This window comes from Oratosquilla oratoria, chromosome 13, assembly GCF_046742065.1.
Source record: "Oratosquilla oratoria isolate Oo_2021 chromosome 13, ASM4674206v1, whole genome shotgun sequence".
Lineage (NCBI taxonomy): Eukaryota > Metazoa > Arthropoda > Malacostraca > Stomatopoda > Squillidae > Oratosquilla > Oratosquilla oratoria.
In genome coordinates, this window is record NC_134789.1 from 33,139,746 (window position 1) to 33,165,098 (window position 25,353).

At 39.1% G+C, this 25,353-nt stretch overlaps 1 protein-coding gene across 1 annotated transcript in view; it reads left to right on the forward strand.

Moving 5' to 3' along the window:
* Positions 1–25,353, forward strand: part of LOC143032210 (uncharacterized) — a 458,897-nt gene that overhangs the window by 392,771 nt on the left and 40,773 nt on the right. The window contains exons 8-12 of the mRNA XM_076196680.1: positions 3,162–3,413; positions 9,600–9,773; positions 14,078–14,239; positions 21,053–21,235; positions 22,136–22,360. Coding sequence (XP_076052795.1) covers positions 3,162–3,413; positions 9,600–9,773; positions 14,078–14,239; positions 21,053–21,235; positions 22,136–22,360 — 996 coding nt within the window. The remainder of the gene's footprint in view (positions 1–3,161; positions 3,414–9,599; positions 9,774–14,077; positions 14,240–21,052; positions 21,236–22,135; positions 22,361–25,353) is intronic.

A 25,353-nucleotide genomic window follows, 5' to 3' on the forward strand; every position in this document is an offset into this window, starting at 1 on the left:
TTTGTAGGTTCTTCTTTATTTCCTCCTTTATATATAGGTACTATATTTGCTTTTTTCCAATCTTCTGGAACTTTTCCTTCTTTCAAGGAACTATTTAGTATGCTATGTATTTTGTCTGCCAGTTCATTCCTGCATTCTTTCAGTATCCAGTTTGCTATTTCATCTGGTCCATGCGATTTTCTGACATCAAGATTACTCAAGTGTGTTAATATTTCATTCTTTGTTACTTCTATTTCTTCCATAGGGGGGACTTTCTCTTTCCATTCGTTCTCTTCAGGTTGTATGTTCTCCCTTGTAAACACTGATTTAAAATGTTTGTTCATAATTTCCGCCATTTCCATTTCCTCAGTGTATTCAACTCCCTCCTGTCTTAATTTCTCCAAGTCTTGTTTGTTTTTCAGTTTATTGTTTACAAATCTGTAGAATAGTTTTGGTTGATCTTTACACTTTTCTATGATATCTTTTTCATATTTTCTCTTTTCCTCTCTGCACGTTTGTACATATTCATTTCTATAACAGGTACATATTTTCCATTTTTCAGGTCTTCTGTCTTTTTTCCATCTGGTCCAGGCTTTGTCTCTTTTGTCTTTTAACTCCCTACAACTTTTGTTGTACCAGCATTTTACATATTCTTTTTCTTGTTTTTGTCTTGGGACATACTTTTCCACTCCTTTTTTGTAAATTTTTGTCAAAATATTCCATTTCTCTTCTACTGTTGTTTCTTCTTTGTATATTTCTTCCCAGTTTTCCTTTTGAAAGAATTCTCTTATTTTATCAAATTTTGTTTTTTCAATCACCATTCTTCCTTTTCTATATTGTTCATTTCTTTTCATATATTTTTCTTCATTAAGTTCCAGTTCAATCAATATGTGGTCACTTTTACTTATTGGTGTTTTATATTCAATTTTGTCCACTATTCTAGGTTCGGATGTGATTATTAGGTCTAGTCTCGATGGCTCTTCTTCATTTCTATACCTAGTGTTCTCCTGTATTCATTGTGTCATTGTATGGTCAGTAATCATCTCAAGTAGAGCGTTTCCCCATGAGCCGTCTCCACCCTTAACTGTCATTTCTTCCCAGCAGATTTCTTTGCAATTAAAGTCGCCCATCATAACTAGTTTTCCTCCCTCTTCCATTATCTTGTTTAATGTTATCTTTGTGTCCTCTAACATACTTTTATGTTCACTCTCTTCCCATGAGGCTGTTTTCGGGGGCACATAATTTATCACAAACTTTCTTCTCTTCTTATCTCTGTCTTCTACTTCCATCATTGTCATCTCTACTGTATTCTTTCCATATGTGACACACTTCACGTTTATATCCTTCTTAGTCAGGAACATAACTCCACCCCCTTCCTTTTTCACTCTGTTTCTAATCCAATAATTATATGCATCATGTCCTACACTGTTGGGTGGTAGCGGACCTTTTAATTTTGTTTCTACAATTCCCATTATGTCTGGTTCTTTTTCCTTCAAATAATCATTCAGCTAATTCAATCCTGTTATTAATCCATCTATATTTGTGTAAGACACTCTTAGTTTTCTGTCACTTCCATTGTGTTCTCTGTTTCCCTTTTGTTTTTCTCTTGTATGTCGACTTTCTTTAGTTTCATATTCACTACTCTCCAATAGAATCTCTCTTTTTCTGACTCCGTTCTTATCTCGTTTTTTTCCTTAGCTTCAAGTCTTTTCTGTTTTTCTTCCTCTCTTTCCTCTTTATTCATTTCCCTTTTTATCCATACCGTTTTATATTGTTCACTTGTTGCTAGTTTCCCTGTTTTGGATAAGATATTCTCAGCCGTAGTTTGTGACCTGAATTTAATCTTAATTGGTCTGGTCTTGTCTGTACTATATTTCCCGAGCCTGAATTTCTCTTCGATTTGTTTCATTATTTCTGGTTCATCTTCCTGAACTAATTCTAGTAAATTTCTTAATTTTTCATTTTCCTCTTTGATTCTTGTGGTTCTATCTGGGTTATGTTTCTCTTCCATTCCTAATATAATTATACATTTCTTTCTGTCTGCTAAGTCTCTTACTATATTCTCCTTCTGTCTCATCACTTTAATAACTGAGTTTTCAGTTTGTTCATTCATTTGCTGTCTGATTATGTCAGTGAATGCAACTTTGCTATTTTCTTGGATTTTTTTCCAACCCTCCTTGTTCTCCTTATTATTCTCCTTTAAGACTTTATTCTCATCTTTTACTTCTTTTAACTTTTTTTTTAATTCTTCAATTTCCTTAGTTAATTTTTTGTTCGCCTTCTGTAGTTCTTCCAATTTTTCAACCCTCCGTATAATGTTGTTAACATGACCGAACCTACGCTCCAAGTCCTCGATCATCTTATCGACCTTCTCTTCTAGTCTTGTCAGTCGGGGGGGTTTGTGTCCCCCCCACCCTCTTTAAATCCTTGGAAAATATTCTCATCACTTTCTACTGTATTGCTCTTATCTATACTTCTAATCTTTACATTTTTATTAGACATTTCATCGTCGCTCAGCTGGTCGGGGGGCCGTTTGTTTACCTTTCGCCTGTCTGCCTGGGCCAAGTCCTCTCCTTCCTCATTTCCTTCCCTTTCCCTCAGCAATCCCTCCCCTTCTCCTCTTTCCCTACTTTCCCACTACCCCACGAGCAATTCCCCCCCCACCCTGTAAATACAATAGGCACTTCTCTTTGCGTTGGGATCCATAAAACTTAAATTTTCTTCAGAATGTCTTCTAAGCCGTCCGTTCGTTGAAGTGTGTGTTTGTGTGTAATATATATATATATATATAATATATACATATATATATATATATATATATATATATATATATAATGTGTGTAGGGGATAGAATGGGTGGGAGTGGTTTCTGCCTTTTTTTTTTCTACCTCCCGTGTAATTGGGAAAAAGCCTTTGGTATATGTATGCATGTATGTATGTGTGTTATCAGTGCATCATTATCTCTTCCATTTCTTTGGTTAGTATCAGGTCCATCCTCGCAAGTGTATCTTCGCCTCTTTATATTGTTAGTTCCTTCATCCATTGGGTCATTACGTTATCCATTGCTATGTTCAACATTATGTGTATTTACAAGACTTATACTCGTAAGATCCCGCGTATGCTTGTGTGTGTATGCATACGTTAAGTTATTCATAACTTACATTATCTCTTCCATCCACCAGGTACTACTCTCTACGCAGACCAATCCCTTGCGAGGTTTGGGATGCTGTTTCAACCACGGGGCACAGAGGATGAAGACGCATGACCAGATTGCTAATTTTGGACTTCAGGGGGCTTGGGACCTCGAGGACCTGGTTGCCGTCGGGAAGCGCTTCAAGGCTTGCCCCTACTTCGTGGCACGGGGCCTCGAGCAAGCAGCCAACATTGTCTTCTGCCCCTACAGCTACCTCATAGATCCCCTCACCCGAGAAGCAGTAAGCAATAAGAAGACACGCGAATATCGCTTCTCTCTCTCTCTCTCTCTCTCTCTCTCTCTCTCTCTCTCTCTCTCTCTCTCTCTCTCTCTCTCTCTCTCTCTCACTCGTGTTAGTCACCACCATTACCTCCATCATCACCATCACCATATTTTATTTTATCTTAAATAATCACACACAACGCAGAAAACACGCACACAGAGACTTGTTTGCATGTATCTACACACACACACACACACACACACACACACACACACACACACACACACACACACATATATATATATATATATACGTGTATGTGTGTGTGTGTGTGTATTTACCCATTTCTATCGCACGGGAAGGGGAGATACGCTCGTGGTGTCCCATCTTTGTATCTCGCAGTGTCTAGTTTGCTCTTAAACTCGTGTATAGTTTTTGCACACACTATTGTTTCGTCCATTTTGTTCCAAATATCCACCACTCTGTGTGGATTTTTTTTAGATCTATTTTTATATATGTATATATATATATATATATATATATATATATATATATATATATATATATATATATATATATATATCTTCTATAACTGTCCTTTTTTAGTTTCTTTTCACGTCCCCTTGTAATTCTGTTATCCCAATTTAATAACTTTTCTTTATCAAAGACTTCCATACATTTCATGATTCTATAGATCATTAGCAAGTCCCCTCTTTCTCTTCTTTGTTCCAGAGTCGGTAATTTCAGGTTTGACAATCTCTCCTCATATAACAGTTTTGAAAATGTTGGGGATATCTTTGTAGTTACTCTTAGTGTCTTTCTCTATCCTCAACATTCATTTCTCTCATTATTCATATATTTTGATAGTGTTCACGCTTTGCTAAATTTTCTGATTTTGCTAATATGTCTTCTGCTACCATTTGTGACCTTAATTTTATTTTAAGTGTTTGATTTCTTTAGTGTATTGTACCATTCTATACACTTCATCTATTTCCTTTTCTATTTCTTGATCTCCGTCTTTTACTTCTTTTAGGATTGTTTTTACTATTTCTTTCGCTTCTTTTTCTTTCAAGTACCTAACCAGACCATATTTTTACTTTAGTCCAAATACTTCAATACACTTTTTCTTATCCACTATATCTCAAACCCTTTTGCATTCTCCTGTATTTGTACTATTTATTCAAAACCTATTTTTCGGTTTCTTGTTTTTTTTTCATTCTTTTTTAATCTTTAACAAATCCTCTTCTAAATTATTTTCAGTTTTTTCATACATTGCCTTATTTTATCATATACCAAATTTTTTTTTAAAGTCGTACTATTGCTGGTATCGTTGTTTTTCATCCTTTCATTTTCATATTTTACTTCAGTTCTTTTTAAATCACTTAGCTCATTATTTGTTTCAGCATTTTTCTTTAAATCACATACCCCTTTGTTTACTTCGAGGTATTCCATTCCTTAGATCCATAATGTCTTTCTTTAAATTCGTGATTTCTGTATCCCGCGCGCGCGCGCGCGCGTGTGTGTGTGTGTGTGTGTATTTACCTAGTTGTATTTACCTAGTTGTATTTTACGGGAAGGGGAGCTATGCTCGTGGGGTCCCGTCTTCATATCTCATTTTATCTAAACTATTTTTAAATTCATGTATTGTTTTTGCACACACCACTTTCTCATCTAACTTGTTCCAACTGTCTATTGCTCTGTGAGGAAAGCTGTTCTTTTTAAAATCTCTTCTATAGCTGTCTTTTTTTATTTTCTTTCCGTGTCCTCTTGTATTTCTGTCATCCCATTTTATCAGATTCTCTCTATCAGTAATTTCTATGCCTTTCATGATTCTGTAAATAGTTATCAAATCTCCTCTCTCTCTTCTTTGCTCTAGTGTCTGTAGTTTAAGTTTTTGTAGTCTCTCTTCATATGATAGTTTTGAGAGTGTTGGTGCCAGTTTTGTAATTGCTCTTTGTATTCTTTCAAGTTTTTTTTATACATTTTTTTGTACTTGGTGACCATATCGTTGCTGCATATTCCAATCTTGGTCTTATCAGGGTGATTAGGATTTTCCTCACCATTTCTTCATCCAGGTATGTAAATGCCACTTTGATTGTTCTTATTAAATTATAAGTTTCTCCAAAAATCTTATTTATATGTTTCTCAGGTGACATATTATTCATAACAATGACTCCCAGGTCCTTCTCATTTTCTACTTTTTTTATTCCTTCTTTTCCCAAATTATATGATCCTGTTATTCTGTTTTTGCTTTTTCCAAATTCCATTATACTACACTTTTTTGTATTGAACTCCATCTCCCACTTCCTACTCCATTCTTGTACTTTATTTAGATCTCTCTGTAGTGATTCACAATCTTCTTCAGTTTTCACTCTTTTCAGTAATTTTGCATCATCTGCAAAGAAGCTCATATAGCTTTCAATTCCTTCTTCCATATCATTAATATATATAGCAAACATTATTGGGGCCAGAACTGTTCCCTGCGGGACACCGCTTATTACTTCATTCCATTTTGAGTGCTGATCTCTTATCACTACTCTCATTTTTCTTTCTTGCAAAAAGTCTTCCATCCAATTTAGCAATTTACCTTGTATTCCTCCTTCATATTCTAATTTCTTAAGCAACTTCTTATGTGGTACTTTGTCAAAAGCTTTTTTTAGGTCTAGAAATGCACAATCAGCCCATCCATCTCTTTCTTGTATTATATCTATTAGCCTTGAATAGAAACATATTAAATTGGTGACGCATGATCGTCCTTGTCTGAATCCAAATTGCCTTGGATTTAGTACGTTGTTTTTTTCCAAGTATTTTACCCATCTACTTTTGATAATTCTTTCACATATTTTTGCTATTGTACTTGTTAGAGAGACTGGTCTATAGTTGGTAGGTTCTTCTTTATTTCCTCCTTTATATATAGGTACTATATTTGCTTTTTTCCAATCTTCTGGAACTTTTCCTTCTTTTAAGGAACTGCTTATTATGCTATGTATTTTGTCTGCCAGTTCATTCCTGCATTCTTTCAGAATCCAGTTTGCTATTTCATCTGGCCCATGCGATTTTCTGACATCAAAATTACCCAAGTGTGTCAATATTTCATTCTTTGTTACTTCTATTTCTTCCATAGGGGGGACTTTTTCCTTCCACTCAATCTCTTCAGGTTGTATATTTTCCCTTGTAAACACTGATTTAAAATGTTTGTTCATAATTTCTGCCATTTCCATTTCCTCAGTGTATTCAACTCCTCCTTGTCTTAATTTCTCTAAGTCTTGTTTGTTTTTCAGTTTATTGTTTACAAATCTGTAGAATAGTTTTGGTTGATCTTTACACTTTTCTATAACATCTTTTTCATATTTTCTTTTTTCCTCTCTGCACGTTTGTACATATTCATTTCTATAACCAGTATATATTTTCCATTTTTCAGGTCTTCTGTCTTTTTTCCATCTGTTCCAGGCTTTGTCTCTTTTGTCCTTTAACTCCCTACAACTTTTGTTGTACCAGCATTTTACATATTCTTTTTCTTGTTTTTGTCTCGGGACATACTTTTCCACTCCTTTTTTGTAAATTTTTGTCAAAATATTCCATTTCTCTTCCACTGTTGTTTCTTCTTTGTATATTTCTTCCCAGTTTTCTTGTTGGAAGAATTCTCTTATTTTATCAAAGTTTGTTTTTTCATACATCATTCTTCCTTTTCTATATTGTTCATTTCTTTTCATATATTTTTCTTCATTAAGTTCCAGTTCAATCAATATGTGGTCACTTTTACCTATTGGTGTTTTATATTCAATCTTGTCCACTATTCTAGGTTCAGATGTAATTATTAAGTCTAGCCTCGATGGTTCTTCTTCATTTCTATACCTAGTGTTCTCTTGTATCCATTGTGTCATTGAATGGTCAGTAATCATCTCAAGTAGAGCATTTCCCCATGAGTCATCACCACTCTTTACTGTCATTTCTTCCCAGCAGATTTCTTTGCAATTAAAGTCGCCCATCATAACTATTCTTCCTCCGTCTTCCATTATTTTAGTTAATGCTATCTTTGTGTCCTCTAACATACTTTTATGTTCACTCTCCTCCCATGAGGCTGTTTTCGGAGGCACATAATTGATCACAAATTTTCTGCTCTTCTTATCCCGGTCTTCCACTTCTATCATAATCATCTCTACTGTATTCTTTCCATATATGACACCTTTCACGTTTATATCCTTCTTAGTCAGGAACATAACTCCACCCCCTTGTTTTTTCTCTCTGTTTCTAATCCAATAATTGTATGTATCATGTCCTACACTGTTGGGTGGTAGTGGGCCTTTTAATTTTGTTTCTACAATTCCCATTATGTCCGGTACTTTTTCTTTCAAATAATCATTCAGTTCATTCAATCCTGTTATCAATCCATCTATATTTGTGTAAGACACTCTTAGGGTTCTGCCACTTCCATTGTATTCTCTGTTTCCCTTATGTTTTTCTTTAGTATGTCGAACTGCTTTATTTTCATGTTCACTACTCTCCAATAGAATCTCTCTTTCTCTGACTCCGTTCTTTCCTCGTTTTTTGCCTTAGCTTCAATTCTTTTCTGCTTTTCTGCCTCTCTTTCCTCCTTATTCATTTCTCTTTTTATCCATACCTTTTTATATTGATCATTTGTTGCTAGTTTCCCTGTCTTGGATAGAATTTTCTCTGCTGTTGTTTGTGACCTGAATTTAATCTTAATTGGTCTGGTCTTATCTGTACTATATTTTCCGAGTCTGAATTTTTCCTCAATTTCCTTTATAATTTCTGGTTCATCTTCCTGGACTAATTTTAATAAACTGCTTACTCTTTCATTTTCCTCCTTGATTCTTGCAGTTCTATCTGGGTTATGTTTCTCTTCCATTCCTAATATAATTATACATTTCTTTTTGTCAGCTAATTCTCTTACTATATTCTCCTTCTGTCTCATCACTTTAATAACTGAGTCTTCATTATGTTCTTTCAATTGCTGTTTGACTATGTCAGTGAATGAAACCTTATTCCCTTCTTGAGTTATTCTCCAATTTTTAGCTTCTGTAGCTAGTTTCTCTCTGTTTTCATTACTATTCTTCTTCAATTTCTCATTCTCCTCCTTTACATTTCCTAACTGTCTTTTTAGGTCCTCTATTTCTTCAGTTAAGTTTCTGTTAGCCTTCTCTAGTTGTTCCAACCTTTCAATTCTTTGAAAAATGGAGTCTACGTTACCTAACTTACGCTCCAAGTCCTCGATCACCTTATCAACTCTCTCCTCTAGTCTTATCAGTCGGGGGGGGGGGGGGTTGTGTCCCCCCCACCCTCTTTAAATCCCTGGAACATATTCTCGTCACTTTCTTCTGTATTGCTCCTCTCTATACTTCTAATCTTTACATTTTTATTAGACATTTGATCCTCGCTAAGTCTTTTGTTTACCTTCCGCTTGTCTGGGTGGTCAAAGTCTACTCCCTCCTCATTTCCTTCCATTTCCCTCAGTAATCCCTCCCCTTTTCCTCTTTCCCTACGTTCCCACTACTCCACGAGCAATTTCCCCCCCACCCTGCAAAAACACTAGGCACTTCTCTTTGCGTTGGGATCCACAGACTTCACTTTTCTTCAGAACGTCTTCTAAGCCGTCCATTCGTTGAAGTGTGTGTGTGTGTGTGTGTCTGTGAGTGTATGTATAGTTTGAGTAATCTAGAGGAGTAAACACTAGGAAGGACATGCTTATAATCCCTTTGGGATGATATAACCCATGTGGGCGAGTAGTGATTTACCTTTTCCAAGTGTAATGAGCTTGGAAATCATTAGCTTGGACATTTAGTTTTGAGGACATATCCTTTATTTATTTATTTATTTATTTATTTCTTCTTTCTTTAATTTGGAATCCTAGTGTTCACACTTTTTATCATTTAGATCACATCTGTTTCATCTTTATCACTTCGGCCTCGAAAGACATTCCATCAGGATAGATTTACACGTATCAGGCTTTTACAGTGCACGATGATGAAAACATTACGATGAAACATTTAGTGGGCTTGCTAAGAAAGCCAGACAAATAGTAATATTAGAGAATATATACATTGAGAAGATACAGCACTAAATTCGCTATCAAATTTAATTCGTTGTGCGTTTGTGTGTGTACGTGTGTGTGTGTGTGTGTGTGTGTATGTGCACATGCATTCAGTCAGTTTTGTTCACCGTGTTCTTCCTCTCCTCTTGCAGTTAGACATAAACCTTAGGGGTCAAGTGGTGATCCTGGACGAAGCCCACAACATCGAGGACAGTGCGAGGGAAGCTGCCTCAAACTCCTTTGCCCAGCACGACATTCTCGAAACGAAGAACGAACTTGAGAAAATGGCAGAGTCTAAGCACAAAGTTCGAGAATGCCGAGAAATGGTAAGACGACTTCAAACTGACGAGTTCTCGAGATTCGATTATCCTTTTCACTTAAACGGGATTTGATTTGATAAATTTAATTCAATTTAATTCAGTTGAATCAAACCGATTGGCGGCAGCTAGGATAAGCATGCCTGTAATATTCGTAATGCAATGGGAAACGTGCTGGTTTCGCATCTTCTTAGTCGTGGGTTCGAGTCCCGTAGTTCTCTCCGATTCCTAACAGTCCAAGGACATAGTGCAACGATGACGGCTTCGGCCGCAGACATGCGCCTTATGGCGTAGGTTCCTCACCACCATCTGTAACGCAACACACTGCTGCATGCCAGACCCCTTGATATCCGTCCTTCTGAATCCTCTCTCCCCCCGAGAGGACAGAGTCTATCTGGCCAGGCTGCGGTGCGGCCACCGTCCAGCCCTTCTAAGTTACCAGAAGAGGTTGGATGACCGCATCACAGATAACTGTCCGAGATGTAACATATCAGTCAACCCATACTATACAACACATTATGGAAGACTGCATTGTACACAACCATGGACGCCAACAACACAATATACACTCTGTAAGGGATTTGTGGGAAAACCCCGTTCCAGCCAAGGCGTTCCTCAGAGAGGGAACTGCTCGGCCAGACTTTTTAGGGAACGACAACAACAATAACGCAGCAGAAGGATTAATGGAGATAGATTTGATTATTTCGCAGTGATTATTTCCCTCGTCTGAATGAATTTGCCTGATGACAGCTAGGTTGAATACTGAAATAAAACCCAGCAAAAGAATCATATAACTGTTCTATTGTCTTCACTAATGTATTTTTGACATTAATTGTTCTCGTTATGCCTTCTTTCCAGTTCAGACATTCTTAGTTTTACTTGACATTTTGACTGATTTTGGTATGTTTATAATAAATACCAGCCACCTCACAGGACAGGAATGGATTTGTTATAGATTCACATCACTTCTTCGTGGATTTATCATAATCATCACACTTGACTTTACCATTCTTGTGTGGAATGCAGCCGGTAGGCAAACTGTATCCAAGGTCAGTGCAATTGTTCTAATTGCTGCCTGGACCGTTCGCACATTTGCGAAGTGTTTTAATATTCCTTTAACATGCAACAGAAAGGGTTCAAATTTTCCCTTTGGGATTATGGCGTATAGAACCGCGGCTACTCTGAAATACGGCAACGTCTTCTGGATACTACATCACTTCGCTCTTGAAGTGAAAGGCTTCATTCCCTCTCAAATGGTCAGAGGCTTCCAGTGGTGTAGTTAGCTGATTTGCTATCAGGAGTACACACAAAAAGCAGAACAAGACTGTTTTAGGTAGCACAAAATACTTTGCCCTTAACACTGACGTACGACAAGGAAGTGTCCTTTCACCTCTCCCGTTCTTCCTGTACCTCATACATATCCTAAATGTAGAACGGTATGCTGACGACATAGCGTAACCAGGAGAAACAAGTTATAAGGAACCAATGGAGTCAAGAACTAACCAAGGCTGGCCTGAAATTAAGCTACAACAAAACGGAATACAACAAAACTTAGTAATTTGAGTATGCTGACGACATAACGTAACCAGGGAAGATCATCTCCCAACTACAAGCCATCATGAACCAATGGGGTCAAGAACTAGCCAAGGAGGGCCTGAAATTAAGCTACAACAAAACGGAATACAACAAAGCTGAGCAATTTGGGTATGCTGACGACGTAACGCAACCAGGAGAAATCATCTCCTGACTGCGAGCCATCATTAAGCAGCGGGGCCAAGAACTAACCAAGACGGGCCTGAAATTAAGCTACAGCAAAACGAACGGTATACATGAAAGTAGGAAAACAACCTTGGGAGGATGATAGCATCATAAATAGAAATGTCCTCAAATAAACCACAAACTTCTACTATCAAGGCACCAAACTTTCATCAAATAATCTTATTAAATAGGAAGTGAACAACAGTGTTGCCAAGTTCACCAAAATCTTAATGCATTATACCCACTCCACAAGGAAATGAAAATGCCTGAGGATGTGAAAATGTGCATTTACATAGCCATATTAAGACCAGTACTACTGTACAGCAGTGAAACCTGGACTCAAAAGTAAAATCGAAGCCACAGAAATAAGAATCTTACTACTAATCTATGGTGTGACCAGGAGGGACAGGATCAGAAATGAAAAGAAAAACCAGAAAATTGTTTGCTGTAGTGTCCGTTCATACCATCATTGAAAGGAATCAGCTCAGTATGTGCACGTACTTGGGATGACAGGCTCCAGGGACACAGGAAGAATGTGCAACTGGAAACCAAAGACCAAAAGGCCAACTGACATGCCTAAAAAGCGATGGGGAGATTAGATTAAGGAAATCACACAAAGGGAGAAGGGAAACTGTAGGTTAATCAAGGATATGGTCCAAGATGGTCTAGCACGGAAGGCATTAGTTAAGAGGCTTATGACAGACGGCCAATCGGCCGACATAGGTCCGGATGAGAAGGTGGACTTTCAACATAGCTTCCCCACTCCCATCCATCCCTTGTCCCTAGAGTAAAACATCTATATTATTTTTCAGTGAATTTGATTGAGAAAAAACTGATAAGTAAAAAATGAACAAGCAACAAAGATTCTATCCATATTTTTTATTAGAAAAATGAGCCGTGTAATTTAGGTAATTCAAAAATTAATCTCTCTTGCTTTTAACCTTGCAAATTCCTGAAACACATAATCAAAGACTAATTATTATGTCAGTTAATACTCGATGGATAAAAATACGATTACGAGGATGAATATCTGCAGCAGGCGAAGAAAGCCACCACCCCTGCAAATGGACCACTCCTCTCTCTTTTCTATGGACCGCAACGAGGCTCCACCTCCTATGGTCACCCCATGTCCCTCCACCTATGTGGCCCCCCATGGAGGCTGCTCTGTCCCCCCCCCCCCCCAACACACACACTGGGTTCCTGCAGCCTCTGTGCACTCACTGTATTCACTGGATGGTAGACCCTCAGTACACTAGTGATCACTGCCGTCGTCACAACTTAGCCGTGAAGCTTCTGCCATCTCCCCTGCCTCTGCGTTGGAACAGAGAAGGCCAACTGGATGCTCTTTTAGGAGGAACTACATCGATGGTACAATCCTCCCCCCACCCCACACACACAAACACACGACATATATAACCTCTATCGGGAATTCATAACTGCCGTCCAAGCCGCTGCGAAGCGGGCTGTCCACAGGAGGAAGCTGGGCTCCAATCGACACGTTGACCGGTGGTACTACAACGACACCATCCGGGAATAGAATCACCGGGGCAACGTGTTTCGTAGATTTTTGTGGCGCCACCTTTCCCTGGAGGAGAGGACTGAACTGCGCTCTGCCATCAGACACGAACTGGAGAAAGGGATCTACGCGGGAGGAGAAGTGATTGGAATGGTTTGACACTTTCTCCGACCAAATCACCGCTTGCATTCTTTTGAAGAAACTGCAGCTGGCAACAAGTACAGTACCCCCTCCCCCTATGATGACCCACAACCCCAACACCAGGCTCAGTTGTTTGCACAGCAGTTTGTGGACCACTTTCACTGCCCAACTACCCTCCTGGCCAGGCAGGAGCTGCACTTGCTGAGACCTGGTAAAGAGGATGTGGTCAACACTTCTATGGTTCAAACTGCTTCGACGGACTGCCTTCATGCTCGAGGAATTCCGTCGAGCTCGAAAGAAGAGTAAGGATACTGCTCCTTTCTGAAACATCTAGAGCTCTGGCTCTCGTCGATGCTTTTTGGGAGCCGGAACAGCTCCCTGTGGGTTGGAACAGGACCCTCACGCCCTGCATTGGCAAGACCGCTGAATGAATGGCCGTCACTCGTCTCCTGTGGTGGATGGGATCCTTACTTCACAATATGCATTGATTCACAAAGGGAGTGGAACTAAACCCCCAGAAATCCAGTATGAGTTTGAAACTATGCCGGTCGTCACGTATACTTTCGTTAATATTTTATGTTATAGAATATCAGTGTGTGATTGATGATAGTCAAAATGTAACTCATGTAGATCATGTAAATATGCATAAGCGACCAATTTGAAGTGTCTTGATATAACCTTATAATGTCTAATTTTACCTTTCCCCTACAAAAATTCCTGTGAACCCCTTTGTCCATAGTGTGTATATGTGTACAGTTGTATAATTGTCATACCGTTATTTCTTTTTAATTTTTACTTTAGTAATCCGTTTGTAGAAAACTGAATCAGTAGTAGTTAATTTTGTAAGCATCGTCATCATCATTATCATCACTTTTTTTTTTTTTTTTTTTTTTATTAGGCCCAGCTGTTGTCATGCCTCAGCTCTTGGATGGATGGCAACTCGAATAACCTCACAGACTACAAAGAGTTCGACAGATCAGGAAAAATCTGGACGGGTACCGAATTCATTGCCGTTTTGAATGAGCTTGGTATTGGTCAAGAACGCCATCAAGAATTGAGAGTAAGTGAAATTGTGTATTTAGGTAGTTACTGATTTTTGTGATGTACAGCTCTCTGGAAGTTCAAAGAATACAGTATTGTGTAATGTGGTACATATGACGTATGGGTTTCTGGAAGTTGAAATTATAAAAATTAGTATGATATGTGTAACACATGGTCTCAAACTGTCAGGAAATAGATTTAATTTGGAAGTGGGTAGAAACAATTTCGCCAACCTTGTAGTTAATGAATGGAACAAACTTCCTGCAGAGGCAGTGCAATGTAGTTAAGTTCGAAGATTTAAGATTCGTTTAAACACCTAAGCAAGATGCTGTAATGACTGTCATTTATTTTATATTATTTGTTTATTTGTTTGTTATTATTTGTTTATTATTATTTGCTTGATTCTTATTTATTATTACTTATCTGTCAATTTATTATAATTTACTATTTACCTGTTTGTTTATTATCTAACTATACCTATGCATTTATTTATTCTATTTTATATTATTTATATTATTATATATATATATATTTTCTTTTTCTTTAATTTATTTATCATAATTTTTTCGCATCCGACCTAGTTATGGACCAAAAGGTTCCCTGTCGGTATGCTATTCCTTTGTAATTCTTTGTTTTGCAATTCATTGTAGTGATAAAACATGCCAACAGGAGACTTTCGATTCATTATGAGGTTTGATACAAAATAAGTAAACAAACGAATGAACGATTAAAAACAAATAACCAAACTATTTAATTGATAGACATTATATCACATTGCTTAGATCCATATCCAACTTAATTTTAAAAATTCGAGCTGCGATACATTCCACTACCTTTGCATAAAATGTAGTTCAATCAAAGGTTTACAAAAAAAAAAAATAATAATAATAATAATAATAATAATCATATCGACATAAATAAACAAGCGAACCAAACAATTGTTTGGCAGGCATTACAGCATATTGCTTAAGTGTTTATCTAAATCTTAAAACTTCGAAACGTACATTGTACTACCTCTGCAGGAAGTTTATTCCATTCATTGACTATACGGTTGGCGAAGTTGTGGCCAACCACTTCTAATTAGATATACGTCCTGACCGCTTGAGACCGTTATTTCCCGCCTGCTTCGTATCCAATATGAAAATTTGACCAAAATTGGTATTAATTCCCTCTTAATATTGAAGACCTGTATGAAGTCGCCCGAGTCTATGCGAAAAATAGACTCATATGATTTAGCCGGTTTTTGTATGGTGTATAGAAATAAAACATGCAAAAACTGCCTAAATCATATGAATCTATTTGGAACCCGTTTGGAATCCGTTTTCTGGATTGTCGCTGTGCTTTTTCCAATCTGTCTTTTAATGTGCGTGGATGTGGTACAGATGAAAGTAAAAGGGAAGAGATAGGTAGTGTGTTTGTGAGAAGAAAGATGGATGTGTTGGTTTTGAGTGAAATTAAGTGGAGAGGGAAGGGCGAGTGTGAGTTTGGGAGTGCAATTGGGAGGCGTTCAGGAGTGAAGAGAGGGAGAGAAGGGGTGGCTATACTAGTAAGTGAAGAGATAGGTAAGCGTGTAGTGGAGTGGAAGGAGGTTTCCTCAAGGATAATGTGGATGAAGGTGAAACTGGGAAAGGAGATGTGGGTTTTTGTAAGTGCATATGGGCCTGGTAGTGAACCAATTGACGGAGTGGTTGGGAAATGTGGAGTTCCAGGAAAGAATCGTAGTGGAGAGTTGATGGTGGAGATGTGTCTAGAAAGAGAGTTGATGATAGCAAATACAGTGTTTTGGAAGAAAGTCAAGCATAAGTACACATGGGAGAGGGTGGTGGATGGAAGGGTGGTAGATAGAGCATTAATGAACTATGTAGTGGTAGATAGGAGTATAATAGGAAGAGTTAAGGATGTACATGTGCTAAGGGGAGAGAGTGGGGGAATATCAGATCATTTTTTGGTGGAAGGTAAGTTGAGAGTGGAGGATAGATGGAGAAAGAGGAAAAGGACAAAAGGTAGGGAGGTGCTTTGAGTGAACTCTTTAAATGAAAAGTAAAAGGAGAAGGAGTACAAGAAGCTGAGAGAGGAGTGGGAGGGAGTAAATGATAGAGCAGAGCTAGGAGTGGAGGAGGAATGGGGATGGTTCAAGGAGGGAGTCATAAAGTGTGCAAAGATGGTGTGTGGAACAAGAAGGATGGGATTAAATAGAAGGAAGGGTAGTGAATGGTGGGATGAGGAAATGAAGAAGGTTGTAGAAGAGAAGAAGTGAACTTTCACAGATTGGTTACAAAATAGGACGAGGGAGTCATATGAGAGGTACAAAGAAAAGAAAAGAGAAGTAAAGCACAAGGTAAAGGAGGCAAAGAGGAGATATGTGAAATGGGGTAAGAGTATGACAGAAAATTTTGAAAGTAATAAAAAGATGTTTTGGAAACAAATTAAGAAATAGGAGCCAAATGAAGTAGAGAAGAAAAGGTAAAAAGTGCAGATGGAGAGATGATAATAGAAGAGAAGGCAGTAAGGGGAAAATGGGCAGAGTATTTTAGGGAGTTGCTGAATGTGAAGGAGGATAGAGAGGGAAAGATAGTTGCAATGGAAAGTGCTAAGAAAATTACCGTGATGAGTGAGGAAAATGGAGGAGAAATAAGGAAGGATGAAGTGAAGGCAGTTGTTAAGATGAAAGCAGGTAAGGCACCTGGTCTGGATGGATGCCATGCAGAAGGTCTAAAAAAAGGAGGTACAGTGATGGTGGACTGGCTGGTGAGGTTATTTAATGTTTGCTGGAGAGAGGGTAGAATGCTGGAGGACTGGGGAGTGCCTGTATAGTTCCACTTTACAAGGGAAAAGGGGACAAGTGTGAGTGTAGTAGTTTCAGAGGGATCAGCTTGTTAAGTGTAGTTGGGAAGGCTTATGGGAGGATCTTGATTGAGAGGATTAGGAGAGGAACAGAGGGAGAAATTGGTGAGGAATAGTGTGGATTTAGGACAGGCAGAGGTTGTGTAGATCATATTTTTGTGATAAGACAGATATGTGAGAAAGCTATACAAAAAGGTAAGGATGTTTTTTGGGCTTTTATGGATCTGGAAAAGGCTTATAACAGGGTAGACAGGAAGGCACTGAGGGAGGTTTTGCGGATATATGAGATAGGAGGAAAGCTTCTAGGAGCTGTCAAGAGTTTTTACGAGAGTAGTAGAGTATGTGTCAGGATTAGAAATGGAGGGAGTGAATGGTTTGAGGTAAAGGTGGGACTTTGTCAGGGATGTGTTATGTCACCCTGGCTGTTCAACTTATACATGGATGGGATGGTGCAAGAGGCAAATGCAAAGGTGGTGGGTCAGGGATTGGAGATGGTTAAAGAAAATGGAGAAAAGTGGGAGGTGAGCCAGCTGTTGTTTGTGGACGACACTGCGCTTGTAGCAGGATCAGAGGAGGGATTGAGGAAGTTGGTGACAGAGTTTGGGAGAGTGTGTGAAAGAAGAAAGCTGAAGATAAATGTGGGTGAAAGTAAGGTGATGAGATGTACAAGGGGTGAAAGTGGCAGCAGACTGGAAGTGAACATTAAGGGAGAGCGACTGGAGGAAGTGGATAGTTTTAGATACTTGGGTGCAAATGTGGCAGGAAAGGGGGGAGTGGAGTTGGAGGTAGAATGTAGATTGAGAGAAGCGAGTAAATGCCTTGGTGGATTAAAACGTGTAGTGAGGAATTGACAATTGGGAATGGATGCTAAGAGGAGACTGTATGAAGGAGTGATTGTGCCAACAGCACTGTATGGGGTAGAAACACGGAACATAAGAGAGGAAGAGAGAAGGAGTTTGAATGTGTTTGAGATGAGGTGTCTGAGAAGTATGATGGGGGTTACTAGGCTGGATAGAGTGAGAAATGAGGAGGTAAGGAGGAGAACAGAGGTGGTGAAGGAGTTGGGAGATAGGGTTGATGAAAGAGTATTAGGATGGTTTGGACATATGGAAAGAATGAGTGAAGAAAGACTAGTAAAAGAGGTATGGAAGGCAGATATGGAGGGAGTGAACATGAGGGGGCATCCTAGGATGAGATGGATGGATGGGATGAAGGGGGCTTTGGGGAAGAGGGGAATGTCTGTTGAGGAAGGATGGGAGAGGACAGAAGACGGGGTGAATGGAGAATTGTTGTATATGGATGATGCTATGATGCATGAGGTGGAATGGGTGGGGGGATGGGGGGTGAGGTAGTATGTGTGAGAAAAATTTGACGCAGCCCGAAGGGATTTCTCCCCGTCTTCTCCTTTTCTGCATGAGGGGATGGAGAGGGGGGGTCGCCAATTTAATGAAGTGGCCTTGCTGTGGATGTGCTGTGTCTTTCGACACTGCCTCTGACCCAGGGCAGTGGACATGATACAGGGATGACCTGTCATCCAGGAGATGCTAAGGTGAGAGGGAGGGTGGAGGGGGTGGAGTGTATTGAGGGATGGAATGGGTGGGAATGGATTTATGCCTTTTTCTTTTAGGCTACCTCCCTTGTAAAGGGGAAAAGCCTTGGTATATGTATGTATGTATGTTTGTTTTGTTATCTCGCTCATGGGGGGAGATCGCCTTTCATTTCCTTCGTCCCAATATTGTGCTTTCTCTCTAGTGAAGATAGATTTGAAGTGATTATTCATGACTTCGGCCATTTCTAATTCTTCTGTGTATTCTTTATTCTCTTGGCATACTTTCACCATTTCCTATATCAATAGAATAGCTTCAGTTGCTCTTTGCATTTATCTATATATTATATTCTTTTCATGGTTCCTTTTGTTCTCTCTTCTCACTTTAACATACTCATTTCTATAGTTTATATAAACTTGCCATTTTCCAGTTTTTTTTTTTATCTTTTCTCCATCTTTTCCAAGCTCTGTCCCTTCTATCTTTTGCCTCACTGCATCTTTTGTTGAACCAGCATTTAATCTACACTCCTTCAAGCTTCTGTCTTGGTACATGCCTATTCACCGGCCCTTCATTGTACTTGTAATTATTCATCAAAATATCCCATTTCTCTTCCACTTTTGTATCTTCCATGTAAAAATATTCCCAGTTTGCATTCTGGAAGAATTTCTTTAGTTTTGCAAAGTCCGTTTTGTTGTACATCAATCTTCCTTTCCTATGCTTTTCATTTCTCTCCATGTATATTTCTTCCTTTAGTTCAGTTTCAATGAGTATATAGTCACTCTTTCCAATTGGTGTCTTGTATTGGATTTTATCCACAATTTCAGGTTCTGTTGTAAATATTAAATCTAATTTCGACAGCTCCTTGTTATTTCTGTATCTGGTGTTTTCACTGACCCACTGAGTCATTGTGTATTCCATGGTCATGTCCAGTAGTACATTACCCCACAAGTCTTCTCCTCTCACTGTCATGTTCTCCCAACAAATTTCTTTGCAATTGAAGTCCCCCATAATTACCAGATTACCCTGGCCTATTAGTATCTCATTTAATGATTGCCTTGTATCTTTTAGCATTTTTGTATGCTCATTCTCTTTCCAAGCATTTGTTTTTGGAGACACTTAAGTCACCACAAACTTTCTGCTTTTCATGTTCTTGTCTTCGACTTTTATCATGATCAGTTCTACATTACCTTTGCCCTCTGCAATTTTTGTCACATTCAAGTTTTTCTTGGCCAAGAACATGATTCCTCTTCCCTGTTTCTTGTCTCTGCTTTTAATCCAGTAATTGTATAGTCCATGTCCAACATCGTTACATCGATGGATGGTATTTCACCCCTTAGTTTAGTCTCCACAGTTCCCATTATGTCTGGTTTTTCTTCTAGAAGGTAATCAGTAAGTTCATTCAGTCCTGAAATTAATCTGTTGATGTTGGTATAGGCCACTCTCAATTTTTTTTTTGCTTTCGGTCTCCATTCTCTTTGTGTTTTTTTCCTTTCCTTCATCTCTTAGTGTCTTCTCTAAATGATGGTATTGTGATACAAGGAAGGGAGGGGATCCCCCCATCCCCTCCCTTCCTTGTATCACAATAGGTGTGAATGATATTTTGATGCAGCCTGAATCCTGAAGGAATTTCAACCCCATCTTCTCTTTTTCTGCATGTGGGGATGGAGAGGGAGACAAGTCACAGATTAAGTGAAACCTTGCTGTGGATGGACTGTGTCTTGCTACAGTGCTTCTGACCCAGGGCAGTGGGCAGGATACAGGGATGACCTGTCATCCATGAGGAGCTATGATGAGAGGGAGTAAAGGGTGGTGGATGGGAGTGGGACATGCCTTTTGTCTTGGCTACCTCCCTTGTAAGGGAAAAAAAGCCCTGAATATAAAGATAGACCTCATAGTGAACTTATGTAGAAATTAGGGGACTAAGAGGCAAACTACTCAAATAGATGAAAGATTTTTTTTAAAGATGTATGAGGACAGTAGTAAAGTATAAGATGTCAAGATGGAAAGCAGTAATGAGTGGAGTTCCACAAACTTCAGTGCTTGCGCCAGTAATGTTTCTTCTTCGTGTCAATGATATGATGACAATGAAACTTTAGGAAACAATTATTATTATCATTATTAACCATAACAATCTTTGGTTCCCTCTCACAAGAGTAATGGACATGTGTATTGCATTTATGCACATTTAAGAATATTACTGCACTTTTAACCCTCCTACTTACGTAGTGTAAGATAGTTCACAAGTAGTGTTTGTATATCATACTCCATGAGAACTTTTCCTTCCTCCTCCTCTTCCTTTTCCTCCTCTTCTTTCTCTTCCTTTTCTTGTCCCATCTCTTCCTTCTTCCTCTTTATTCAGTACATTGGTAGTATCCTAGACCAAACCATTATTCACAACTTCATTTTATTATTATTATTTTTTATTTTTTCTCTCTTTTCAGGAATATCTTGCCATCCTTAGTGAGGACACAGACCCAGATGATGACAGACCTCATGTTTCAGCAGGATCCCTAATGCTCCTGAAGTCCATATTTCTTATCTATCATTACATCTTTATTGACAATATGGTACATAGGGATGATTATAGAGTTGCTCTTATCAAAGAACAGATTAGAAGGAAACCAGTGAGTATCATATTGTGTTTTGTCAGTTGTAATTTTGGAGAATTTTTTTTTTAATGATTATAGAATATTTTCATGGTTGTTGTCAAAACCCATTTTATTTTCATAAAACTTTGGTGCAACTGGAGCACTAAACTATTAATTTTGTAAAAATTGAAATGCAAGGCTGCCTCCATTATAGGAGGGAAGAAGGCTTTGGTTCATAGATAAGTAGAAACTCAAGGCAACAGTAGATTGATTGATTGATGGAGTATATAGTAGAAACACATTTTTAATTATTTCATACCTTAGTTATGCCAAATCTAGATGAATCATACTATGGAATTCTGTTGACTTAAGGGAATGGTAGTTAGTTATTTCATACATACATATACCATGGGCTTTTTCCCTCTTACAAGGAAGGTAGCCAAAGTCAAAAGCATAAATCCACTCTCACCCATTTCATCCCCACATATTCCACTCCCATTTACCACCTCTCCCTCCCTCTTATCTTGGCTCCTCCTGGATGATAGGTCTTCCCTGCATGTCACCCACTGCTCTGGGTCAGAGAGGGGTGGGTAGACTGTGTGACTTAGCTGGACATTATATAGGGAAAGGCCCTTTTGTTATTTCAGGTCCATAAATTTTCTCTCAACAACTTGGTCATTGTCATTTAATTGATTGTTTGGTTCTGTAATGGATCTCATAAAAGATTGTAGCCAGTGATCAGAAATGGCAGTAGATGTTTATGTTTTTTGAAGCCTTACAGAAGGTGAATCTCTTAGATATAGAATGAAATGCATTATTTACCAGTAAATGTTGGATATTTGCATGGAAAACCGTACATTTATTGAAGATCAGTTCTTGTAATCAGAGACATACTCATACATTTGTGATATCATTTAATCTCTCTTTTACCCAAAGGATGCACAGGGATTCAAAGGTCGCCGAAAATCATCCCTGGATTGGAATTACACCATCAACTTCTGGTGTCTCAATCCTGGTGTGGCTTTTCGAGAGGTTAAGGATGTTGTTCGGACCATCGTACTGACTTCAGGAACATTATCTCCAATGTCATCATTTCAGTCAGAACTGATGGTCCCATTTCAGATCCAGCTGGAAGCTAATCATGTTATTGACAAGAAGCAGGTAAGTCACTCACTTCAGCAGTGAGACAGCATACTTAAACATACTATTTTACATAATACCAGAAATAGCTTTATGTATTTCATATGCATTATTTTAGTATTATGTCACAATTGTTCATATGGAGAGCAACAGTGTGAGCAAGGTGAATTCAATGGATATTGTCTGGAACTACAAGGTTCTGTTCCAGGAGCTAAAAAAAATGTGGTGGCCAACACAGTCTAGTTTTTCCAAGGTTCATGTTGGAATAATTGATCAATAGACATCTATGAGAGAATATTACATGGAATTCCTATTTTTTTTATATCTTTGGTGTCTATTTTCTTATATATATATATATATATATATATATATATATATATATATATATATATATATATATATATATATATATATATATATATATATATATTTGGTGTATATTATCCTGGTTCTGACAGGATCCGTCTTGGTCAAAGTGGCAAAGAGGTTTTTACAGACCTCCCTCTAGATGTCTGTAGTGTATTTGGGAAACTAGGTTAGGAATAAACTTAGAATGCAATAGCGGGCCTGCAAAAGGCATTACACACAATACCAAATTTCTGAAAATGGTGTAATTCATAGGTCATAGTATTGAAAACAAATTTCAAGAGGCTCAAGAATACATCAAGAATGAAAATCTTGATATGATAGGAATAACTGAGACATGGTGGTTGATAAGTTTACATGACCTGAAGGGATTTCTTCTTGTCTGCTCTGTGAATTTTGGAGTGGATGAGATGGAAGGGTTGCCATATAATGAAGCAGTGGGGGTAAACCAATTTAATTTTTTGGGCCCTGCTGTGGAGGTGCTCCGTCTTACTACATTGCCTCTGACCTAAGCAGGGGACAGGGGTGACCATTCATCCACAAGGAGCTGGGATAATACATACATATACCAAGGCTTTTTCCCCCTTACCAGGGGGGTAGCCAAAAAGGACATGGCACAAAAACACTCCCACCCATTTCATCCCCGAAAAGACTCCACACCCCTCCACCCTCCCTCCCATCTTAGCACCTCCTAGATGACGGGTCATCCCTGCACCCTGTCCACTGCCCTGGGTCAGAAGCAGTGTCGCAGGACACAGCACATCCACAGCAAGGCCACTTCATTAAATTGGCGACCCCCCCTCTCCGTCCCCCCATATAAAGGAGAGGACGGGGAGAAATCCCTTCGGGCTGCGTCAAAATTTTTGCTCACACACACTACCTCACCCCCATTCCCCCGTCCAATCCACCTCATGCATCACAACATTTTCCATATACAACCATTCTCCATTCACCCCTGTCTTCTGTCCTCTCCCGTCCTTCCTCAACCGACATTCCCCTCTTCTCCAAAGCCCCCTTCACCCCATCCATCCATCTCATCCTAGGACGTCCCCTCATGTTCACTCCCTCCACATCTGCCTTCCATACCTCCTTTACTAGTCTTTCTTCACTCATTCTTTCCATGTGTCCAAACCATCCTAATACTCTTTCATCCACCCTATCTCCCAGCTCCCTTTCCACCCCTGTTCTCCTCCTCACTTCCTCATTTCTCACTCTATCTAGCCTAGTAACCCCCATCATACTTCTCAGACACTTCATCTCAAACACATTCAAGTTCCTTCTCTCTTCCTCTCTCATGTTCCATGTTTCTGCTCCATACAGTGTTGTTGGCACAATCACTCCTTCATACAGTCTCCTCTTAGCATCCATTCCCAGATTCCTATTCCTCTTTACACTTTTTAAACCACCGCGGCATTTACTCGCTTCTCTCAATCTACATTCTACCTCCACCTTCACTCCACCCTTTCCTGCCACATTTGCACCCAAATATCTAAAACTATCCACTTCCTCCAGTTGCTCTCCCTTAATGCTCACTTCCAGATTACTGCCACTTTCACCCCTTGTACATCTCATCACCTTACTTTTACCCACATTTATCTTCAGCTTTCTTCTATCACACACTCTCCCAAACTCTGTCACCAGCTTCCTCAATCGCTCCTCCGATCCTGCCACAAGCGCAGTGTCGTCCGCAAACAACAGCTGGCTCACCTCCCACTTTTCTCCATTTTCCTTAACCATCTCCAATCCCTGACCCACTACCCTTGCATTCACCTCTCGCACCACCCCATCCATGTATAAGTTGAACAGCCAGGGTGACATAACGCATCCCTGACGAAGTCCCACCTTTACCTCAAACCACTCACTCTCTCCATTTCTAATCCTGACACAAGCTCTACTACTCTCATAAAAACTCTTGACAGCTCCCAGAAGCTTTCCTCCTATCCCGTATATCCGCATAACCTCCCACAGTGCCTTTCTGTCTACCCTGTCGTAAGCCTTTTCCAGATCCATAAAGGCCCAGAAAACATCCTTCCCCTTACCTATAGCTTTCTCACATATCTGTCTTACCACAAATATCTGATCTACACAACCTTTACCTGTCCTAAACCCACACTGTTCCTCACCAATTACCCCCTCTGTTCCTCTCCTAATCCTCTCAATCAAGATCCTCCCATAAGCCTTCCCAACTACACTTAACAAGCTAATCCCTCTGAAACTACTACATTCACACTTGTCCCCCTTTCCCTTGTAAAGTGGAACTATACACGCACTCCTCCAGTCCTCTGGCACTCTACCTTCTCTCCAGCAAACATTAAATAACCTCACCAACCAGTCCACCATCACTATACCTCCTTTTTTAAGACATTCTGCATGGCATCCATTCAGACCAGGTGCCTTACCTGCTTTCATCATCTTAACAGCTGCCTTCACTTCATCCTTCCTTATTTCTCCTCCATTTTCCTCACTCATCACTCTCATTTTCTTAGCATTTCCCACTGCAGCTATCTTTCCCTCCCTATCCTCCTTCACATTAAGCAACTCCCTAAAATATTCTGCCCATCTTCCCCTTACTGCCTTCTCCTCCATTATCATCTCTCCATCTGCACCTTTTACATTTTCTTCTCTACTTGATTCGCCTCCTCTTCCTC